General features: G+C 35.0%; 1 protein-coding gene across 1 annotated transcript; it reads left to right on the forward strand.

Moving 5' to 3' along the window:
• Window positions 1–17,010: 17,010 nt before the first annotated feature.
• On the forward strand, window positions 17,011–23,648 carry LOC18445159 (putative protein phosphatase 2C 34). The gene is made up of 5 exons (XM_006855302.4): window positions 17,011–17,615; window positions 18,341–18,682; window positions 21,460–21,577; window positions 21,756–21,979; window positions 23,202–23,648. The coding sequence occupies exons 1-5, from the start codon at window positions 17,385–17,387 to the stop codon at window positions 23,481–23,483; spliced, it is 1,197 nt and encodes a 398-aa protein (XP_006855364.1). The 5' UTR covers window positions 17,011–17,384; the 3' UTR covers window positions 23,484–23,648.
• Window positions 23,649–25,207: the final 1,559 nt, after the last annotated feature.

A 25,207-nucleotide genomic window follows, 5' to 3' on the forward strand; every position in this document is an offset into this window, starting at 1 on the left:
ACTTTGAGTATATTTATAAACACTAGAAGGTCCAAATAACTTGTTACAAGGTACCGTTTTTCAAAACTTTAAATTTTACTTATTCATATATGCATATCTCGAGGTCGAGATGACCACTTTGAGGTTTCTCCAATGTTAGACCACTCTCTTTTTTAGCATTTTGAAAGAGTATCTTAGTTCAGTAGTATCAAGCTGCAACCTTGTATAAATTTTTTCCTTACGTAAAATAAAATAGCTGCCTTTTTGTCATTTGTTTCTGTATGAAATGGAAGCATGATAAAATAATTTTTGCAACTACGAGTGCACATCCTTTGTGGTATGGTTTGAGGCGGTTATAGGCAGTGTTTTAAAACCCGGCAATCCAGATTGGGAATCGTTGATCTAGACTGTCAATTGGCTAGGATCAAACTAATTCCGCGAAGCTATAGGGTAGGCCTTGCCCCACCTTCAAAACCCCTTTTCAAAAAAAAAAATTTAAGCTTGTATAAAATTTTCTTAGGTCCCCTAAATCACCATTTTATTTTATTTTTTTATTTTTAAATATTTTTTGCATCACTGATCTAGACCTATCTAGATTGGCGATCCAACATGGATCTTTAGAGGGGATGATCTGCCCCACTGGTTCGGGTTTTACAACACTGATCATCGCTGATAGTGACATTTATGAGCTCAAGGACGATGGCCTAATTGCATGACTTTGGATATGAAAATTAGCAATTTTGGGATGAAAAAATTTAGCAATTTGGATTTGATTTTTGTTAACTTTTTCAATGGAGGTATTGATTGTATAAAATAAATTTGTGTGGTATGGTTTGGGCTCAACGGTCATTAGATTGTGGTGATGAGAGATTGTGGTCCTAGAGATCAGATGGGGCTCATGAAAACGGACCGTAATGCCTCTATAAACCGTAATGCATCCGATAAGGGTATGACCTGATCGGCTAATCACCCTGAAACCACCATCCAACGATTGTTCAGATACGTCCTATAGTATTTATTTACATCCATATATTTGATTTTTTACATGATCATTTATCTTTGGGTTAATATATGATCATCACTAGAATGAAAGAGATACTAAGTGCTCATATATCATTTAACATAATTATATCCAACATTTGATAAATGTTTGCGACATGTTCTGAATTTAGTTGTTTTAAAAGGCTTTGCAAAATGAACATAAACACACAACAAAAAACAAGGTTCAAAAAAAGAGGAAAAAAAAAAACAGGCTTTGCAAAATGTGTGATGGAAATATGTTCTTAATCGCTTTCTCTTTTTGCACATATGTTTGTTGTATTCAGGGATTTCTGATGGACTTTGAATTTTTGAAAGGAACTTTATCTCTTTAACCTCCCCTCGTGGTGTGTCACAAAGCGGACCACAAGCCCATGTCATGGGCCCAATATTCGTGTTAACCATTTGAAAAAGGAAGGGAAATTTGTCACCATGAGGATGTATTATTTATCTTTCTTTTTTTTTTCACAAGATTATGTTATTTTATTGATAATCATAGAAAATTACAACCAAATAAAAAAAGCAAAAAATCCCACACCAAAATATCAGTCACGGTAACCCATGTTCCGCAAAATTATTGGACACAGTATTGGCTTCTCTATAAGGATGTGAAGAAGACAGCTTCCAAATGATTGCAAGTTTGCAACACTTCATCACCTGCATGCAAAATGACTTTTCAAAGAGGTCGGGACATTTTTACACCAATTTACAACATTCAATGAATCCCTCTCCACAAAGCAAGGCACTATAGCCCTCGCAAAAGGTATAGCAACCCCACGTGATTGGTCATAAAAAGACTACATGGACCACCATAACAACAAATGATACTTTCTTTATTATCATGGAAAATACCCCCATAGCCTGCCGGACCTGGATCCGCTAAAGAGCTTTTATCAAAATTAACTTTAACACATCTATTTAACGATGGTATTGTTGGGTTTATGTGGCCTTTAAGGCCTTATGAGATCTTGTATGAGCCTTTTATATATTGAAACATAAACTCAGTGGTAGTGTGGTCATCTTGTAGACCATACTAGGCAGATGCGATTTGCCGATACTCGGACTAAGCTCGACGTGCTAGGCCAACCGAGTTTGGAACGGCTCAATATGCCTGGGCATAGGGATCTACCGAGAAGGTTTAGTAGGTTAGCCATTGATGATGTCAGAGTATGCCCAGATTAGAGCCGAATGATTGTGTTGCCCTTGCATGTGATGAATCGCCTTTAGAGACAATGCTAAAATCTCATTGTTATGTCATCATACGGCATGTATATAAATAGCCGTTTTGAGATTCGCCAATGAAAGTGAAACATGTACATGTACGAGAGATTACCCCTATACGCTATAGAGCCATGTTGCTTCATGGTCTGGAGGATCATAATTTTTTTTGTCTTTAGGGGAGAGCCTAAAATCCATAAACTGAGATTGCATCCCCTAGACTATTGCCTGACTTTGGTAGTCTAATGATGAGCTTTTGCAGTGGACTGTGGGTTATGGGAATTACTAGGTCCATTTGAAAAAGCTAGATAGATCGTGGTCCGCAATTGAAGGTGGAGTGATCCCGTATATTGATAAATTCCTAGATCCAACGGATCTAATTCCAATCGAAATTAATTAGTTTTAATTGATTTTATGATATATAATTTTTAGAATATTTATTTGAATTTTTATGAATATTCTGATATTTTATTTTTACCATTTGGATTTATAAATTAAGAGAAATTAATTTTTTAATGTTTTAAGTAAAATATAAGATTAAAAATTATAATTATAAAATAAAATATTTTCTAAAATTATATGCGACCCTCCATAATATAGGAGCCCAATTTAGAATATATAGGATTGGGTGCAGCCACATGTAGCCACGGTGGCACACCCCAACCATAGGGACTAACTTGTTCTCCAAGATTGGGTGATAGTTACCCCCTTGTTTGTTGGGTTATCTTTTGGGTATAGCCAACTTACAAGGTTGAGTATTTGAAATATTTAGTAAATCTTTGAATCGCTTGATCCAGTAAATAAGGATTATATATACTAAAATAGAAAGTAAAATATATGCTTTATATATTTAAAGATTTAATGAGAATAGATCTAGGAAATGGAAGATAAGATTCTATCTCATCTCTTTAAATCTTGATGGTAGATCAAAAAGTTGAATGACTCAAATCTCTCACCCCATAACTCTCCTTAGAGCGAAGGTTTGACATTACGAATTGAGAAAAACCCCAAGGCATAGAAAATCTATAAAGAGGCTCTCAACCTCGTAAAATCTTGACACATATTCTCTCATCTCTCTAAAGGTTTATCTCTCTCACAAAGATCTCTCTATAGGTGGCACGCTTCAAGCAGATCTCTACCAGCCCCCACTTAGGGCTTCAAGATCTCTCCTAGTTCAGCTTTAAGATCTCTTCCAAGTTTTTCTAAGGGGGCACACCCCAACCAAAATCTATCTCTCTCTCTTTTCTTAGGGCTACAAGCAGATATCTCCCAGCCCCCACCTAGGACTTCAAGATCTCTCATAGCTGGCCTTCAAGATCTCTTCCAAGTGTTTTTAAGGGGGCACACCCCAACCAAAGTCTCTCTCTCTCTCTCTCTCTCTCATTTCTTCTAGATGGCATGTGGCTTCAATATCTTTCCCAAGTTTTTCTAAGGGGGCACACCCCAACCAAAATCTCTCTCTCTCTCTTTTCTTCTAAGTGGCATGTGGCTTCAATATCTCTCCCAAGTTTTTCTAAGGCTGGAAGGTACTATTCGAGTTCACACACAATGTTGACACTGAATATTTGTTTGAACTCGTTCTTCAAGCATGTTTCTTTCAAATCATTGGTGTGAGAGCATATCAAAACAAGTTCTTAATCCATTATTATGAATTAGGCTTGGGTCAAGACGATAGTAGTTGGGTTTTCATAGCATTACATCTCAAGTTCCATTCTTATGTAACCTTATAAAAAAAAAAAGTTCTCAATCTGTTCTCATTCACTTCCTGTTCGATAGTAGTTTTGGGACCCAAAATTTGAGACAATTTCTCAACATAAAGACCAATTTAAAATATGGAAAGTATATAATGAGACCATTTGCCTTTGGAACAAGGTGGTCACCATTGATCTTAACCATTGGATGTAAAATTGGGTGGCTGCATTGATTTCATTGACCAAACTCAAAGTTCAAAAGAAATTTTCTCGAACTAAAACTCCATCTTATTAGATGAGATAGGGTTTGGACGCCCAAAAGCGATGGTGGGTTCGTGATAAGGAAAATTAAAGCAGTCAACCAAGCCTTGCTCTGTAAGTGGTGGTGGATTTTAAATTCCAAAGATCATCTGTGGTACAAAGTTATTGCATCGAAGCATGGTGAGGATAGGTTTGGTATGTGGGTTGTTGCTAGGCATGCTCTGTAAGTGGTGGTGGAGTTTAAGTTTCAAAGATCATATGTGGTACAAAGTTATTGCATTGAAGCATGGTGATGTTTTGTTTAGTATGTGGGTTGTTGCTAAGCATGGGATTAGGGGAATATCCCTAAGCCGGAGGTCTATTCATTCTAGTAAAGCTCTTATCCACAGAGACATTCGGTGGACCTTAGGCAATGACAGCAATATCTCTTTTTGGCATCACAAATGGATAGGGAAGTTACCGCTGAAACAAGCATTTTCTTTGATCTTCCAAAGAATGAATAACCCTAATGTTGTAGTCTCTAATTATTATGAGCACTGGGGTGATCAATTTTTTTGGAATATCAATCTCCCTTATAATAGGATTGATGATTCCCTCTTCTCTGAAGTCTCTGGTTTACTAAGACTACTGGATAATGTTTATATCCCTCATAATGCTACTGATGAGGTTGTTTGTGATATAGATAAAAATGGAGTCTATTCGGTTAAGTCAATGCATTAGCTACTATTTCATGATAGATGGAGATGATCAATGCCAAAATTAGCCATTATTTGGAAGTGGCTTTTGCCACTTAAGGTGCAAGGTTTTTTATGGTTGTCAGATCAAAACAAGGTGTTGATGGTAGATAATCTCATTAAGAGACGAAAGATACTGCCAAGTATTTGTCTTTAATGTAAGGAGGATGGGGAATCTGGGGATCATCTTTTTCTTTATTGTCCTCTTACTTATCGCTATTGGAGTTGGATTTTTGGACAGCTTGGGACTGCGATGGTAATGCCGCCAAAAGTTGAGGGAATTTTATTAAATATGAAGCCTGGTTCTTTACCACGAACTAGGCTCGTAATTTGGAAAATTACGAGAGGTGTGATTTTATAGGAAGTTTTGGAAAGAGAAAAATAGAAGAGTGTTCGATGGATATGCTTGCCCTTTGAGAGAATCTTGAAGAAGATTTTACATGCTATTTGGCTTTATCCGTCGATTACCAAAGTGGGCCAAGATATATCGGAAGTAGATGTTAGGAGAAATTTAAAAAATCCTTTCTGGTTGGGTTTTATTAAGTGCAGACCTAAAGGGAGATGGGCGGCTCTGGATTTAGGGGTCTTTAAGCTTAATTTTGATGACAGTTCCTTAGGAAACCCTGGTCAAGCGGGATTTGGAGGTGTGGTTAGGGATTGGTTGGAGAATGTTATCTTTATGTATGCAGGCCCTATTGGGGTGCGTACTGCTAATTATGCCGAACTATAAACTCTTTTACATGGCCTACGTATCTTTGTGGCGAGAAACCTCGTTCCTTACTGTGTTCTAAAAGGTGATTCCTTGAATGTCATTAATTGGTGTAAAGGGGAGCAAAAGTTGCCTTGGGAGTTAAGATCTTTGCTTTTACAGATTTTGAACCTCTCTGGACCTTTTTTCTTCTCTTTTGTTCATGTCTATAGGAAAGCTAATGTGTTGGCTGATTTCCTTGCCAAAGGGGGGTCCTTCTTTTCTGAGACTACCGTCTCTGACTCTGTAATCTCATTTTAGCTTGAAGATAATAGTGGAATTTCAATAAAAATAAAAAATAAAAATTTTTGAACTTTGTGACAGACCCAAGCTATCAGATTTCACATCTTATGGTTTTTAGTAATTGTGACCTTTATGCACATTAAATTTTTTTTAATATGTATATATATATATATATATATATATATATATATATATATATATATATATATATATATATATATATATATATATATATTCAAGTATACTCTATATGTATCTAAGAAAGACTCCTAGATTGGACGTTGGATGGAGACTGCTTAATTTTTGGACAATTTGATGTAAGTGTTTGTGTACTCAAAATCCTTCTTCTTCTTCTCTTCTTCTCATTTTCTTTTTTTTTTTTAATGGAACTCGAGAGATTCTTAAGTGGTTGTCAAAATCTTGCATTGCAAAAAAGGCAAAAAAATTGTAGAAAAATCTTAGATTGAAAAAAAAAAAAGAAAAACAATATTTTGTCCAGGTAACCAAGTGTACATTGTGCTCTTGTGGAAGCACGTTGTACATACTTAACAAAAGAAAAAAAAAAGAAAAACATTGCAATAAAGCTTAAAATGGTACGTGAAGTGCCTTAGAGCTTGATTGGTGCCTGAGAGGCTGAAATACTTATTATTAATAAAAAATAAAAAAAGCGGCTTTAAGAACATAAAGTCTCACCCTCCATTTCTACTGTTAACATATTAAAAAAAAAAAAGACTTTTAAATGATGTCTCAGACGCTTTAATGCTAACGCTATGTCCCACTAATCTCTATACTAAAACAGGAAAACATATATGCATTATTAGCTGGTGTGTCCTACCAAGCTTTAGCAAAAGGGAGAAAATATATTCATAATTTGCTGGGTAGCAAAACACAATAGTTGTGTAATTTTAACTTTTCATGAAAAAAGATAGTAGTTGGATTTGGATATTCTTATATCACCCTTATTAGAAAATCCCATCTTATCTAGGATTGAGATATTTTAATATTATATGGGATTGAGGTATTCCTATATCTTAATGAAATAGAAATCCAAAAAAGATTAGAACTCTTAGATATATCTTTTGACCTTTTGAAATATATGTAAGATCTATAAAAAGTTTCATATTTAATGTTTATTCATTAACCTTATATATATGGGATGAAAATGCAGAGAATTTGTGTGCTCTATTTGGGTCACCACTTGAAAATAGTGGTTCCTTTAGAGAGAGAGGGAGGCAGTGCCTCCTATAGATGCGGTTTCCTCTTAGAGAGAATAAATCTTCATTTTGACATAAACATTGTGATGGTGCCTCTTTTAGACTATCGAAGATTGAGATGCTCGTTTCTTGTAGAGAAACGATTACCATTGAGATTTAGGGTGGAGGCTTGTTTGTTGTAGAGAAGTGGTTACCATTGAGATTTTGGGTGGTTTTTCTTTTTGTTAGAAAGAAAGTCAGTTTCTCGTTGCTCTCACATCTCTTATCTGGTGTTGTCGATAATAATTTTTAAAAACCAAAAATAAAGAGAAAGAAGGGGTAGTGGTATGAAAGGGCTTGCTCGACTGTCTTTTTATCGGAGTTTGTTCCAAAATGTTTGATATAACTTTCATTAGTATAATAGATTTCAATTTACCGTGGACGTGGATGTAGCCCTTTTAGATGAACCACATAAATATTTGTATTATTGTCATATGTGCTTCATGTTTTATTTTTTGTATTTTATTTGCCAAAAAATAAACCAATCGGATTCAAAGCTTCCGCGCACAACAATAGATGCTAACAAATGGAACCCAATAAAAGTACAATCATGAAACAAGACTCCGGCTCTATCTCATTGACTTTGTGAATTTGAAATGAATGATTTCATGTTAACAGTGGAGGCAAATGGGGAACCTTCTCCTGAGAGGCATGACCTATGAGCTTAAATGCTTCAGGCACAAATACAGCATGTATTATTGCAGATTCTTCACCATGTGGGTGGACATGTGTAAAATTGGATTACCATTTGATGCTTATGACCATGAAAGACCGTAGTCACTTGGGTCATCAACATCTAGTCAAATGATTGGACGTGATGGAGATAATGCGACCCTCTAAGACATGACATAACCCAACAGTTAGCCCTCTCTCATCCATCACAATTCATCCATTGATTGGGTGGCATCAAATGCCAATTCTCATTACTTTTTATGTGCATGTGGGATCATAGTACACTTTTGTACTAAAAGTTTAGGGCCGGCACCGGGCAGGTGGCTCAGCCTGACCAGGCTGTCCCGTCCCTAAAAGTTTTGACACGGGCTCGGACTAGGCAAGGGTCTCTTCAGTCCCGTCCATTCCAGGCTATGGCTGATGCTAGAGGAACGAGGGTCAAGAGTCACCCATGACCCGACCAAAGCCCAGCAGGTCGCCAGTTCTAAAAGGAATGTTTATATATATTTGTATGTATCTATGGGCATAACTGCCCCGTAAGATTGGATGTCAATATTATCAAATTCACTTCGCTTTATCCAAATGGACCAAAGTCTTCGGATTTTCGGCATAGATCGAAGTGAAGCTTCGATGCATCAGCTTCAGCTTGCTTCGGTCAGATTCAACCTCTTCAACCGATCTTTTTTAAATACAATTATGTGCTTTGGTCCACTTCGATCTGAGTCGGAACCTTTAACTAAAGCTTCGGCCGAAGCACAAACTTGTATGTTTTTTTTTTCGAATTTTTTTTTAATTTTATTATTTGAATATATTGCTATATATATAAATATATACTTTACTTATATTACATTGTTTTAAAAATTCCGAAGTCTTCATCCAAATCATACTAAATACGAAATTGCTTTATTTTTCGTACCAAATCGAAAACGCTCCAAAGCAAATCTGGCATCACTACTAGACGCTTTATCACCCTCTATTGCACGATATACACCCTCCAAATCGTTATAATTTTGTGCCTAGCATATGGAGTTAATACATTTAACCATGGGGGAGTCTTAATCTCTTTGGTTTTGTTTCACTCCATAGGTTAACAAACTCAAGTTTTGAATCAAAACCTCGTTATGTAAAACCTGTTTACTCATGCAGAACTTATTTGGATGGTTTTGAATGGTACCCATATTACGCAAATATCATGCTTGGATCATATATTGTGTAACATGGTTTGCTATATAATTGCACACACAGAGAAAGAACATATCAAACTTGAACTTATGAGATAGTTTCTCTTTAAAAAATTTGATATAGTGTCTCTTTCTAAAAAATTAAAATTTGATATAGTTTCTCTTTCCAAAAAATGTTGAGATAATTTATCTCTATAAAAATTTGAAATTTCATATAGTTGACAATTTCTCTCTCCAAAAATTTTGAGATAATTTTTACCCTCTAAAAATTTCCAGGTTGTTTCTCCATCTAAAATTTGGTATAGTTTATCTCTATAAAAATTTTAAAATACCTTTTCTCTATAAAACTTTGAAATTTGAGATAGTTTCTCTCTCTGAAAATTTGGAGACAGTTTCTCTTTCTAAAAAATTTCTAGTAGTTTCTCTATCTAAAATTTGATATTCACGCTAAAATTTTAAGATACATTCTCTATCTAAAACTTAAAAATTGAGGTAGTTTCTCTCTCTAATTTGTGGGGATGTTTTGGTAGAATTAATTGTATTTAATAAAATGAGCAGCTAGCTTCAGTTCATGAAAATAGTATTACTTAGGCAAAATCATGTTTTAGATAATTCAACTTTTTTCTTGATTTTGTGTACCCATGTTTTGGCGTGTTACAAAAGAAACATGGTTATGTATTAAAAAAAATTGCCAAACATATTTTTATGCGAGATACACTAGGTATATAAAATTATAAACAGTGTTTTGGATACCCTATTATCACAACGACCCATTAGTCCAAGTAACCTTAGCTGGCTACATGATCCTGCTCACACAACTTCCAAATTTAGTTGGTATTGCTCAAAAAGTGGTCCAAGTATTTTAAAGGAAAATATGTGGTCCAAGGCAAGACATTTTGTGAGTTGAGGATTGGGAGGACCCCATGACGGTGGTGGTGGTGTTGCCAATATCACCAAGCCAGTGCTCTACAATGATTGAGTTGCCCATGACTTTAATGTTCTTCTATTAAAATATCTAAAAGGATAATAATGTATCTTGCAATTCATATTACTTCTTTTTAGACAACATATATTTTCATTTTATTTCCCGGACTATGGGCTCTGATTACCAGTATTGCAATAATTGGAATAGGGCCAGGGCCAGATAGAGTCCGATTCGACATATCTTGCTCATTGATTTTTGAGTCCGGTTGTGCTTATATAACAAAGAAATGAAAAATAGGCTGAAAATTGGAAAATATTGTAACAAAAACCTACTGATGATCTTGATTCGACTCGGGCGATTATGATTCAGACATGAAAATTTTCAATAATTGCAAGAGACCCTGGTGATGCCCTCGGCAATTTATTGGGTTTATGTAATTTGGCATACAGTTGTATTGATTATTAACTGAGGTGGTGATCATTGTGGTTGGAAAAATAAGTGTAACAAGCGTGGTCAACCAAAAGAAAGCCTTCTGCCCTTTGTGGTCAATTTCAGATTCGCTACTTTCCCCTCTCCTAAAGTAACAATGACTTGAGGACCAGGAAACTTTCCCAAGGGTTCTCTCTCTCTCTCTTTCTTAAAAGGAAACCTATCCCTGATCAATTACTGAGGTTTCACATAGTGGAAAACGCGGTTTGTATTTGAAAAGAGCATCATTTCTATCATCTTCTAATGCTTTTCTTGTTATCATTTTGAAAGAGATCACCACCCATGTTGATTCAAACCCAATCACAAAGCCTTTTGATTCAAACCCACAACGATTTGATCAATCAAATCTGTGCCGTATGTTGAGGGGCAGAGTAGATCCGGGTTAGTATTGAGCAATACATCGTAGCACAAAGGCCTGGGCTTAGAAATAGTAAATCTTGTAGCACATTATTGGACCGTCAATTTTTAAGTTTTTATAAATCTGTTCAATTTACACTATTTTTTAAGCTTTAAATTTTATAATTAAAGACAAAAATATATTTTAAAGCTATCACAAAAATTTCCAGCATTGAAACCACATTTCTCGATACCATTTGAAAATAGGCTCTAATTTCATTGTTTAAAGCCTCCGCTCTGTACAAACCACACCCTTATGTTAAAAAGTAAGAGATACCTCAAAAACCTTACGAAAAGTGCAATTTTGGTGCTGGGAACCAATATAAGACCTTAAATTTCTATGGACTTCAAGGATGAAATGATTTGAAGGATCTCTCAACACTTGACAGTGGGCAGGCTATTATAAGACACTATTTTTAGAGCTTCAAATTTATTTACCTCAAGATCCATATCTGTTGAAGTCGAAATAATTAATTTGAGGACTGTCTTCTTATTCTCTATGTCAAAATTTTCTCTTTTATTTTAGGGACAAAAGGGACTTTTTTTTAGTAAAATATTAGCTTGAAACTTTAAAGTTCCGATTCAAGTCAGTTGTATTTTTTTTTTTTAGTTAAAATTATATATATATATATATATATAGATTTGTACCAAATTTAATAATGATCACACATGAGTACGGGAAGGTTTGATAATAAAAACAATATAAAAAAACATGCGGCATTGCAAGAATAGAACTCCCGACTTCTTACACGAATAGCAAGAATTGTACCACTAGACCAAACGACCATCCACAGGAGTAGTCTAGGACACCTATAATTATTATATTAGTAATAATCTAGTTCAAAACAAGAAGTTCCAAACCGAGTCATTTGAGTTTTGTTTGGAAAAAGCCTGGCTAGGAAGTTGTATCATCTTACTCACCATATGCCACCATACACACAAAAATAAATACCTTAGAAAAGAGGGTGTGCAACGCTTTCCAGTTGGAGTACAATGTTTTGAATAAAAGACAAATAAAAATTCTATACTCCCTATTTTCTAAGGCATTTTTTTTATCGGGTAATTTTATATAAGGCGTCAACCACAAACAATCAAAGTAAGGCACACCTCCAACTCATGCTAAAACATATAGTTACGGTACAGAAAAACTTACAATGCCCTAAAAATTTATTTTCACCCAATTATGAAATTTAAACTCCAAAAATAGTACAGATCAAGCTAATCTATAAACATTTAAATTTCTTGAAAATAGAGGGTTCGAATAATGTGTTACAAACCACATTATTTTTAGTATTCAAAATGCCTTATTTTTTCATGTCAATACATCTCGAGGTTGAGATGACTAATTAGAAGGTTTTTCAATATCAAAATAATCTTTTTATATATCATGTTGACACCTTATATCACTTTTTCTATTTCTGTGATTGCTGTTACATAGTTCGGGACTTTAAGCCCTAGACCTATATATCATTAAAAAAAAAATTTATATGTGACTTGGGTAGGAACTTGGTTTAGAACTTTAGGGAAAAGGATCTCAATTCGGAACTTCAAGGTGCTTTGACAAAATTTAAAAAAACATATGGTGGGACACGAACTTAAAATATAATATGGGGGACACATTTTATGCATGAATTTGCAAATCAATGGGATATTAATATAAATTTCCGTGTGTTATTAAAAGAGAATGTTTTGGAGCTCAAAAAGTGGACTAAGTGATGCTCGTTATGAAGACCATTTTGTTTGTTTTTTTTTCTTGGGTAATTCAATGGGAAGGTAGACCCTATTTCTTTTTTCTAAGTAGATTAGGAGTTAGCTTTTTTGAAGATATTAATGAAGTGGTGTTAGTTATGAAAATGAAAACCACAAGGTGACTAAGGTGTAGGTGTTACCACAAATTTATCTTCGAAAAAAAAAATTAATTATTGTGAGACATTAGATTGTCATTAGTTGGAGATACGGCACTCAACGAATAATTCGGTATTGAACGAATTCAAGTCTGTAAAGACTTTTGAAATTTGTGAAGTTCCCCTAGCGGCCCAATTTAGTATCAAACCGAGTCTGTATCAACATTAAATGATTTTATAATATGCAATCACCACCACGTGAACCTTGGCTGTACAAGTTGGCATGGCACCATCGGTCCACCATACACGCACCTTAGGGTTTTGAAAAAATGTCAATCTAGATCAAAATTTAGGATTAGGAACCCAAGGGACCAGTTCGGTTCCTGCCATATGTAAGAGACCAATCAGTTCTATGTCAGAACCAACAAATTCAGTCTAGCTTTAATTTTTTGCTATTTTTAATTTCTTATTGTATTATTTTTTTCTTCTTTTTATTGGCTGATTCACTCAAAGGGATCACGGATTCAGACCGCCAATCTGCCTATCCAAATTATTTTCTAGATGGGTGGTCTAGATCATCAATATTTTTTTTTAAACGCTAATTCACCCCTACCTTTTTTTATTTTTTATTTTGTGTTACATGCGTCCGATACATATGTTCTATAACCAAATGCGCAAACCCCGAGAGCAAATACATTGGGCTTGTAGTGCAACCTATTTTCATGTGGATTCCTCTCAAATTTAAATTCAAATCCTGGACCTCACAAAGGACATGCACCGCTTAGGTGGTACCGCATTGTGACAAACGTGCTCGGAGAAGAAGCTTCTTTGAAGTAGCAAAAGTCGGAAAGACTTTAAAAAAAGAAGAGGTAGCGAGGGGGTGTAATGGTTTTAGGATTTGAAATACATCTTAACTTGCTGCTAATTCGTTTCTACATAATATTTCTGAATTTGGAGCTCCACAAACAATACAGATCAAATTATCTTTTAAGAATTGAGTATGGAAGATTGTACATGTAGTATGGAACATTGTAGTAGGAGTGATTCTCCACGAGGTATAGAAGGAAAGAAATAGAAGAACTTTTAAAGGGATTGCTTGTCTTTTTGATAAGCTAATCCATACTATAAAATATTCTATATGGCTGTGGTTGTCAGTAAATGAAGAGGGTTGGGGTATTTCCAAAATGGATGTGATGGCCGATCTATGAAATTTGTTCTAATTGCTCTAGACCGAGATGTATATGGGTGGCACAGTGTTTAGGAAGCCTAAAGATTAACTTTGATGGTAGCTCTTTTGGAAACGCAAGATGAGCATGGATTGGGGGCGTGATGCGAGATTGCTCTAGTAATGTTCTTTTCTCCTGTGTTGGTCCGCTAGGTTCTGCTACAGTAAATTTTGCAGAATTAAGTGCGCTGCTTTGTGGTTTGAAGATATTTTTAAGGAGGAATTTAGGGTGTAACTGCACGATTAAAGATGATTCCTTGAATGTCATTAAATGGTGCAAAAAAGAACTAAAAATCCCTTGGGAACTCCGGCCTTTGTGGTTACAGGTGATGGACTTGGTAACTGGTGCTTCAATTTCGATTTCCTTTTCTGATATTTATAGAGAAGCCAATAGCGTTGCTGACCTCTTAACTAAAGGAGGCTCCTCTATCCCCTCTCTTTTGATCTATGATAATATAATTTTCTTTTTGTAGTTATCAATAAAAGTAGTAACCTTGGTCCAAAAAAAAAGAAGAAAGAATTGAGATGAATGGGGCAAGTACAGATACACGATTGGTCTTATTTAAGGCTCACAATTATTAAGATAATTATTATTGTTATTATTGTTGTTGTTGTTATTATTATTATTGTTAATATTATTAGTATTATTGTTAATATTATTAGTATTATTGTTAGAAAAAATATCAAGGGCAAGCTTTCAATGCTTCCACTACAGCATAAAACTTATATACTTCCCCTTATCCAAACCGTCCATTTTGAATGGAGGGGTAAGATTGCCCCATTCACAATGTCACTTCTCTACACTATTTTATTTTTAATTTTTTTATAAACTATTTTGACACCAAATTTTGGACTTCCAATCCTCTATTAAACTCGCACTAGCGAAAAACATAAAACAAATATTTCTAATAAAATAAAATGACCAAAATACCCTTGAAATTTTCAAGGGATATTTTGGTCATTATATTTTATCTAAAAATTATTTTTAATATTTTTTATAGGTGCGCCCCAATGAGAAGATGGGACGTATCAAATTTCATATTCATACAATTTTTATAAAAAAACTAAAAATAAAATACTTTGAGGCGTCGGATCTGAGATCAAACGGTGAGTAGTTCTGTTGATCAAAATTGAACGGCTGGATAGTAGGAGAAGCATAGATCTTTATGCTGTAGGGGTTGAAACCCCTTACAATATCACTTGAAGGTATGTTTTTAAATTTCTATGTCAAATAGGTACATCATCGAAAAATATTATTTTTTTTTCAAATTGCCCTTGTTCGATGATGGGAAGCTTGAACTACGAGGGGTAGTTTGATAATTTTACCCCCAAAAGACGCTTTAACATAAGGGTGCAGTTTCCATACGGACGCCTCGGTAGGTGTAGAGGTACGGTGCCCTTCAAATTTTATCATGGTATATAATTTTGATGTACAATGTTATTAGGATTATGTCAAAATCTATTTTTATATCTAATTATAAAATTTTAAATTTGAAAAATGGTTCAAATCAAGTAAATCTATAAACATATGAAAATCTTGAAAATGGACGGTGTAGATATGTTGTAAAATGCATTATTTCTGAGAATTAAAATCTTTTTATTTTTCATAGTCATACATCTCGATGTCGAGATGATCAATCAAAGGGTTTTTCAACATTAAAACTACTTTTTTCGATGGATTTTTGAGGGGCATCCGTAGTTGCACATTACAAGGTAGCATCTTTATATAAACTTTTTCCTTAACATAATGAAAGAAGTACCTCTTTTGGGATAAAATAGCCAAAGTATCTCTAATTGTTTTAGGTTGCCAACACCGACCCTGGGCAATTTGAAAAAAACGTAATTTTTTTTATTTTTATGATATACTTGATTGATATAAAAATTTAAAAACATACCTTCAAACTTAATTTATAATGTTTTGGTATTGTAAGGGTTTCAACCCATTTTTTTTATATTTATTATACTTATTCTAGAGCATTTCTAGAAGGATGCATCCACCCTTCCGAAATTTATCTTCAAGATGGATTAATAATTCAAAAGTTTCCCTTATCTATTTTTTCAACCACCATAATTATGAATTAATAAAAAAATAGTTTTTAAAATAACTCACCTCGTGCCATTTTTATCAGACGTATCCATTTTTGGAGCTCCAAAACCATGGACTCGAGGAAAAAGTAAATTTGCAGCGATTTAAAATGTGTTGGAGGTCTTAATATCTATGAAATGTGGTAGGCAAATGAAACTAAGAATAAAAGTTCTCAACAAAAAAAAGTATGCATCCGATTGATGAGACAGTAGCGTGACGTAAAAAATATCGGTCACACACGTGTGCAATACAAAATCAATGGACATGACCTCGTAAATGTAGGACTTTTTATGGTTGTATATACCCGCCATTGAACTTTTATACAAAATCGATGGACATGACTTGGTAAATGTAGGACTTTTTATGGTTGTGTATACCCCATTGAACTTTTACTATATGATCCGGTTTGTCACTATCTAAATGTAATATATTGGAAGCTTGAATATTTTAAGAGAGAGAAAGGGAGAGAGTCATTTAAATTGTGCTTACAAAAAGGAGTCGGTTAGTTTATGACATATGAGAGAGAGAGAGAGAGAGAGAACGGTTGTTAAAATGGTTTGTAGAGAGAGAGAGAGAGAGAGACCGTTCCAAGGATTTTTAAAATAGTTGATGAAAGAGTAGTTGAGACGCCACCGAGTCTTTAATGAACCTTGAGAACGACCGAACCGAACCGATTCTTTTATGAACCGTGAGAACGAACGAACGAACGAACGAACCGCTCTCTTCTTTTGACGAGGGGAGGGGCTCTTGTCAAAGTTTTCTCTCTCTAGAAACAGGTGTAGGGGGATTCTCTCACCAGAAGAAGGCGAAGACAGGGAGTAGGAGAATACAAAAGACGATGGCCACTATTAATACATAAAATGAAAAAGCCACGCGTCACTCTTCGTTATTTATGAAAGCAAAGTTCAGAACGGCTTCCTCACCACTTACCGCAGCAGTGGGCCTTTTCCCATCACTTTCACCGAAAACACTCTCTTCTTCCTTTCTCTCCCTAAACTCTAAAGCAAGAAAGCTTTTTCAGACCTTCATGTGTTCAGTTCTTTTGCAGTCTCCTCTTTGTGTTCTTTTAAAAGTCCAGGAAAAATTATGTGGGTTCTCTTTAGTCTTTAATGGCCTCCACTTTGTTACTATCTTGGAGGTTTAATTGCAGAGAGTCTCTTTCCTGAATCAGGGAATCTGTTTGTAAAGGCCAGAATTTGGATTTTTTAAAACCCTCGTTTTAATATAAAACTTTTGCTTATCTATCCTCTTCAATGGAACCTGACCAATGAAACAGTCGATTTACTCTCTTTTTTTTTCTCCAATTTTTGCAGCTGAAGATTGATTTTTTAAGTTTTGGTTCCATTTTTTCTTTACGAAGATGACTATTTGATTTTTTTTTGGAAATTTTTGGGTCTCAAAATGGACCAGTTCTCACACATATATTATGGAGTGATGAAATCTTTCTCTGTTAAGAACAAAAAGTTGAGGTGCCCTAAAGAGGAAGGAAGAGAAGTTGCAGAAACCCTAGCAAGAGGTGCCAAGAAGAACTCTCAGCTCCTCTGCTCTCTCAATTCCTCAAATCCTCATGTTTCTGTGTTTTCACAGAGGGGAAAGAAAGGGATAAACCAGGATTGCACGGTAGTTTGGGAGGTATCCTCTGTAACAACTTTTAACAATTTCAATTTCTCATTTTCGAATTTTTTTTTTTAGCAATCTGTAATATCTTTCAGAATTTTTATGTGATAATCATGTATTTGTTGGTGATCTAATGTCAATTTTTCTTCTTCTTTTTTTGTTGCTTAATCTAGTTTTTAATTTTAAGTTTTTTTTTGTGAAGTAAGTATTTCCTGGATATAAGCATTGGTCTTGCCTCTTGAGTAATTGTTGTTTTGGATCCATGGAAAGTAGTTAGTTTGTCAGTGTTGCAACTTGTTTTATACATTATAACTTACAATTGAATTATATGGACTACCAATTTTTATATGTATTTACCCACGACCATGTAAGAGTAGCTCTGCCGTTACTTACGATTTTTTTTTTAAAAAAAAGGTGCGAAGAATACTAGGAAACAAAATTTGGAATGAAGAATCACCTGCTAATATTTCATGAAGATCAGGAAAAAAAAAAATCCCATAGGCACCAAAATATTTGATAAAAATCACTCATTAGAAGTCGGCCGAGATCTTGACAATCATGTCTACTTTTATTACTTTAATACATGTTACTGTGAAATCCATATCTAAGTAGTATAAATTGAGTTACATTGATGGGTTCCAAGTCTCCCTTTAGATGTCCTTGGAAATGAAAGATACATTAGCATTTTAGTAAGCCTTTTGTTTGGTACTTCTTGATTTTTTTTCATGTATGTTTGCTAGGAATTCGGTTGTCAAAAAGACATGGTATTTTGTGGGGTATTTGATGGGCATGGTCCATGGGGCCACTACATTTCAAGAAAAGTTCGAGATTGGATGCCTCCTACTTTGCTGTGCCAGTGGCAAGAGATTCTTGCTTTGAATCACCTTACTTCGAATGTGAAGAAGCCCTGCAAAACTGTGGGAAACGATGTGAAATTTGGAGGGATGGATTGTATTGAAGCATTTGATATTTGGAAGCAGTCTTTTCTTAGAACTTCAGCGTTGATTGATGAGGAACTTCATAGGCATCGAGGTATAGATAGCTACTATAGTGGTACAACTGCAGTTACCATAGTCAAGCAGGTAACGAGAAATAAAAGATTTCTCTTCTCTATGATTCCTATCTGTTTTTCTATCGTTGTTTTCCTGTGTACATTCATTAGTTCTTATGGTCTTGATTTGTATTCTCTCATGAATAATAATATTTAGGATTCACTATTAAGAGTTGCTTTGAGGGAGAATTGATTTGTTTGCTTTATAACATTCAATTTAAATTCTAGTGACAAATAATTTATTCATTTTTTTTTCCCCTTTTTTGTATTGTTTACCATAGAGTGTGTTGAAATTGTTTAAGGAATGATAATGGGCTTGTATTTTAGCTTCGGCATCTACAAAGCTATTACAAGCTATCTATACCAGGTGTTATATTAGAATCCTTTGTACAATCTCAATCAGTAAGTTTCACTACTCTTCTATTTTTTTTGTAGGACCAAAGACCCAATCCTGTTGTAATTTGTACTTCCTTTCCCTTTCGTGTGGATCTCACAAGTGTGTAACCACTTTCTCTAGGGCTAACTGGTGCTGGATACTCTGCTAATTAGAGGATTCTTATACATTCTATCTAAACCTTCCCCACCCCAAACTGGATTGAAGTTTCAAGTTCAACTAGTTACACTTCCAGGGTCTGGAATATATATGGTTGTTAGCTCTTCCAGTGAAATGAATTGTCGTATGAAAATGAAGTGTCCTAGATTAAGTTTGGGGTGAGCTAAACACTTGGCTCAATGAAAACAACCTATACAGTATGGGCAGCAGTTTCATGTCTTCACTTTAGAGGATAATATTTTGGGGTTAATCTATTGGTTCTCTTTCCAAACCAATCACCATCAGAAATTCTGAAATAGAGGGCTAATGCAGGCCTCCTGCATGGTTATGCAATCTAGCTTATCTGAACATCTAGGGTATTGTATGTATGAGTATGGTCACACATGTCCAAGTCCATCTTGCTGGCAGTTATGCTTCAGAAAACATTTCCTGCGTATCTGAACTTGAATTAGGACTTGAGAGCACAAAGCAAGCCAACCTTTCTGTAGCATATGATAATAATTCAAATATGATTTTGGATGCCTTGGCATTTTCTTAGCCCATTCAGATCTATTATTGCTATGCTCTTTCCAAAGATTGAACCAAAGTATATTGAGAAACGATATTGAGCATCGCTGCCCTAATTTTATCGTAGCAAAGTCAGGTATTGTTTACATATGTTCTTCTCCAAAAGAGTTTCACCAAAGTATATTGAGAAACAATGTTGAGCATCACTGCCCTAAATTTATCATAGCAACTCAGGTATTGTTTACATATTTTCTTCTCCAAAAGAGTTTCTCTGCGAGTGTTGTAGTCGTGTGGGTTTGCCCTTTTTTGAGAGCTTTACAGAGCCCCCAACTTGCAGATGGCCTAATTATTTTTTGGTTTTCTTCGTGTTAAGTTTTTAGTACAAAACAGTCGACCTTCCTTGAAAAAAACAAAAAAAAATAAAAAATAAAAACTAAAATAAAGAGTTTCTCATGAAGTATCTCAACAAGAGTCCGAGTATTAGACAACAAATCAGTGATCATGAGGGAATGTCTACTTGACGCTGGTCATTACGGTGTTTTGTTTTAGCAATGGAAAATTATAAACTTTGAGGATGGAAGTGAAGTCTGTTTCCGGTAAAGTATATGTGCGGGACTGCATTATTTATATCTGGATTTTTTTTGTTTGAAAAGAAACCAACGAAAGCAAATAACTATTAAGGAAAAAAAAAAAAAGGAACAAATATCCTTATTAAAATTAGTTTGATAAACCAACGAAGCCTCTGAAAAGGAATTCTTATTCTCTCTCCTTATCACAACTTCCTAACCTAATGTATCCTTATTTTCAACTACCTTGATGAAGTCAGTGAAATCCATTTGGTTCACAGATGGAAATAACTCTATCTCGTGGGTGGTCTTAAGGCAGCTATTTGCCACACTTGAGCAGATGGTCATCTGAGCCATGCTTTGGCTTAAATTGCAAGCAAGACGGGTAAAGGTAAAAAGAAATGTGAAACAACTAAGAGCTTTTGGGATATGTAATGCATAATATTTCAATATCTTGTAGATTATTATGTACCTGGCTTTTGTGAGTGCTGGCTTTAGTGTAATGTTAAGGCTTCCTCTTTCCTTACTTCAAGCTGAACCTAGAGCTTTGGGACTATTTGGTTTTGACCATATTGTGATGATGGTGAGGACTACATGGTAGAGCATTAGTGGTTTTGTGAGGAAGTTTGGCATTCTGTAAGGCAATACCTAAATAACTTCTAGTTAGTTTGTGTTTCTAAATTGCATATGTAATTAGCATTTTTGGTGCCACTTGGGACCGAAGCTATTATCTATAAGAGACATGGAGTTAGACTCCTTTCAAGAGACAGGATAATTTATGTTGAAAATTTTCTAAAAGGTCCATAAGTTTGGGTGTGAGACTTACTGAGATAGAATACATGTTTGGGGTGCATGTTGTAACTTGGCACTGAGTATATGACAGTGAATCGGTTCTGATGTTGTAATTGAAAATTTTGGATTCTCCAAAGAAATTTTAAATTTTGGAATTTCTAGCCCTGACTTTATGTTGAGGACATTGATGCATTGAAGTTCGGATCTTAACTACTACTCTCTTGTTGAATAGTTTATGTTAATGAGTCTTGACAATTGAAAGCCTTCTTTCTTGTTTGAATAATATTTATTGGCAATTTTTTTTCTAATTCTTTTTGGGGCTCTTCAATTGAGAAACTGGATTGCCTTTTGAGTTATGCTTTTCTAAAGCTTTTTTAACTTCAATTCCAGGGTGATCTCATTGTTGTTGCAAATGTTGGCGACTCCCGCGCGGTGTTAGGGACAACCTCTGACGATGGCAATTTGGCTGCAGTCCAGCTAACAGTTGACTTGAAACCAAATTTACCTCGTAATCTCTCTCTCGCTCTCTCTCTCTCTCTCTATATATATATATATATATCTTCTCGTCTTGAATTTCAAATTTGAGTTGATTAGTGATCTTCGGATAGCATATAATTTGTTAGCCATATTGATAACCCATATATGGTGCTACACATTTAACTGTTTGTTACATTTGGTAATATTAGAGGAGGCAGCACGTATAAGGCATTGCAATGGCCGTGTATATTGTTTACCTGATGAACCAGGAGTCAATAGGGTATGGTTGCCAAATGAAGAATCACCAGGGCTTGCAATGTCGAGAGCCTTTGGAGATTATTGCCTCAAAGATTTTGGCCTTATTTCTGTGCCTGAAGTGACTTACAGGCATCTAACCAACAATGACCGCTTTCTTCTCCTCGCTTCTGATGGAGTGAGTACTTCTTCTCATTTCTTGTTCTTGCTTTATCTCTCTGATTTCATCTTTTTTAGTTGAAATTTTTGTTGAAGTTTGTATGATGAGAGTATGATTCGAAGTATCTTTGATATGAAGTGTCAAGAATGCCCAAGTGGCTAGAAAATATGCCATGCATCACTGATATATGACATCTAATGGTGTATGCCCCTATGGTGTACCATATTCCTTACATGTGTATTGTTACCATTGTGTATCTTTTGAGTTACAAAAGAAGGTTTGCTCTTAGAAATCACTAAAGGACATCGTGGACTTGGAAAATTTGAGGCAACTTATGATCAAATGTTTTAGAATTAGATATGGTGCTTACTTGATTTCAGAAAATATGTTGCAAAATTGAGATTTTTGAATGGAGGGGTTCCTTTTAATAGATTATGCTCATTGATGGACGAAAATCAAGTGAAAAGAAAAGCTAAAACTTTCATTGGAGACATAATTCAATTGGATATTTTCCACTGACCAACTTGCAGCCTTTTCATCAACTTCCAAACTGGACAAAGGTAATGGAGGATGCCTTCTTTTGGCAAATATTCTTCCATAAATGCATCTGTAAGGTTGTAGTACAAGTCTTTCCGAACTTGGTGTGTTCCTTGTTTTATGCTCCATGAATGTATTGTTTCAGAGTTACATCCTGCCACTATCTAAAATTTCTCTGCATTACTCTCTTTATTTATTTATATTTTATTTTTTATTTTTAAATTTATATTCTGAGAATGAACCCTACAACCCAGTCATTTAAAACATGGAATTGGACCCTGAATCACCAGGGAACTGATTCCGGTTCACCTGGTCTGACTCAGGTGATTCCTTAGTTGTATCGGTGTATGGACACAATAGAAATTAAAAGAAAGTAAAAAACTGGAAGAATCGGATGATTCTGGGGTTCTGTCGAACCCGATCCCCCACCCACTAGTTCCAATTCAAACGGGTGATTCCAGTTTTAACCTATGATATTCGAAACACTATTATAATCTTACTTATAACTGTATTTTCATAGTCCACTGGGTCATCACCATTGGGCACTGTTCTGGACGGTGTAGCCTTCTGTTCATCACCGTACTTCCTCATTCAATGGTGATGACCTGAATGGACTATCATTTTCCCAATCGAATGGCTTATGATATGATTTTCCTTATTTTTTGTGGGGCTTACCTAAAAACTTATTTATGGGTTTATCCAGGTGTGGGATGTTTTATCGAACCAAGAAGCAGTAGAGATAATTGCTTCTTCTCCTCAAAGAGAAACTGCAGCCAAAAGGCTGGTTGAATGTGCAGTGAAGGCATGGCGTTGGAAGAAACCCGGTTTAGCAGTGGATGACTGTGCAGCTGTCTGTTTCTATTTGGACAATTTTTTATCTCCAAATAAGCAGATTAACTCATTTAAGCCAGCTTCCTCCTCAAGGGTAGAGAGATATCGAAACGAAAAAGCATATAATATAGGCAAAGGACTTCTCTGCAAATAGGCGAGTTTCCAACTGCCATTCTCAGTTTCATTATTTGTCTTTTATAACCCCAATCAATTGGAGTTTGGTATATTCTCAAACAGATGTTTCTCATCTACTAGAAAATAATCTCTGTGGGCCTTTAGATATTTGTATTTATCAACCAATCTTATTTCCTTTATTTTCTATTCTTGTGTTATTTTTCTCCTTCCGTAGTTTTGGTATTCTCTCTACCTCACTGTTTTCTCATTTTGCAATGGTTTTCTTTGTTTTTTCTTTATCCTTTTTGGAGTTAAATAATTGGAATGCTTCATTCTTCATTTCAAAATCCAAAATACCTTGCACCTATTAGAAATTAAACTACCAGATTTAAGAATTGGATTGATACTCTGTTAGAGTCTTCATGGGCCTGACATGGGTCGGATCTGGGCCTCTACATGGGGCCTGTTGGATTTGGCCCAGTTTGAACTTAAGACCTGTGATATTAAAGGGCCGGATATGAGCCTTGGTATCAAGGCCGGATAGGCCCTTGTTATATGTAAGTTGGCGGGCTGGTTCATCACGGCCTAGCCATTTAGTTTGTTTCTGTCTATATTATATGATTATTAATAATCCACCAATATTTTGGGTGGATCAAGAAAATTATAATTGACTTTTTATTTTTTTTAAATAGTATTTTATTATGCATGTGATTTGCATAAGGTGTCAGCCTTAAACATTCAAAATATGGTCCACCTCCAAAACTTTGTTGAACAACGTAGTTTTGGTGTCGGAAATTTTTATGATGAGGGGAAACTCTATTTCGAAGCCAATTTTTTGCACACTGCTCCAAACCCGTACGGACCCTCTCTGTGAGCCACATTGTGGGACTGGTGGTACCCTTTCTTTCGCTCAGTCCACAAAAGTCCTGGTTAGGCCTCAGCCTGATTGGGGCTAGCGTTGATAGCATATTTATCCTTGTTCATATTCTAAAAATGAATTTGCATGATGATTCATTTCATTATTAGCCTAGCTTACAATGAGGAACCCCACAACACAATATTCTACCACACGAGCTTGCATGTTTAAATGATGCAATAAAGGCCACATCAATTTAGAAAGGAGAGAGAAGTATTTTAGTGAGGGATATGGTTCGTATAAATGTGAGCCTCATACTATTGAAGAAAAGCATACCTTAAAACTATGTTGAATTATGTAGTTTTGGTGCCGGAGAGTCTTCTAGTGGTATGAAAATCTATCATCATATTTAATTATGAAATTTAAAGCTCTAAAAATGATACAGATTGAGCAGATTTATAAACCGTTAAAATGTTAAAAATAGATGATTCAAATAATGTGTATATTTGGTTGAGAGAGGGGCGAGACTTTTTTAGAAGTATTTTTTTAAGGGGGAATATTACAAAAATGGCTAAACTACTTTAGGGAAACCAATAAGGTAGTTGACCAATCTTATTTAATAATGAAAAAGGTATATTTTAAGTTTCATTTCGCTCACTCTTTTTCAAAAAAGTATATTAAAAAATAGTCAAATTAATAATTAAATTGCACATATTAAATTCGAGATTTAGAAATCCCAAAGAAGTTAGGGTAGTCTTGTAATTCGGCTCAACTTTTTAGGCATGCAATACAGAATTTGGCTGTAAAATTTTATTTCGTTTTCTAACCCTCGAAAACCAAGAGTATGGACCATTATGTCTTGTTCAAGCTTACCATATTTTGTAAAGAAGTTCCTTACAAAATAAAAT

The sequence above is a fragment of the Amborella trichopoda genome, chromosome 2 (genome assembly GCF_054954075.1).
Source record: "Amborella trichopoda isolate Santa Cruz 75 chromosome 2, AtrichopodaSantaCruz75HAP2 v2.0, whole genome shotgun sequence".
In the NCBI taxonomy this organism is placed as follows: Eukaryota; Viridiplantae; Streptophyta; class Magnoliopsida; order Amborellales; family Amborellaceae; genus Amborella; species Amborella trichopoda.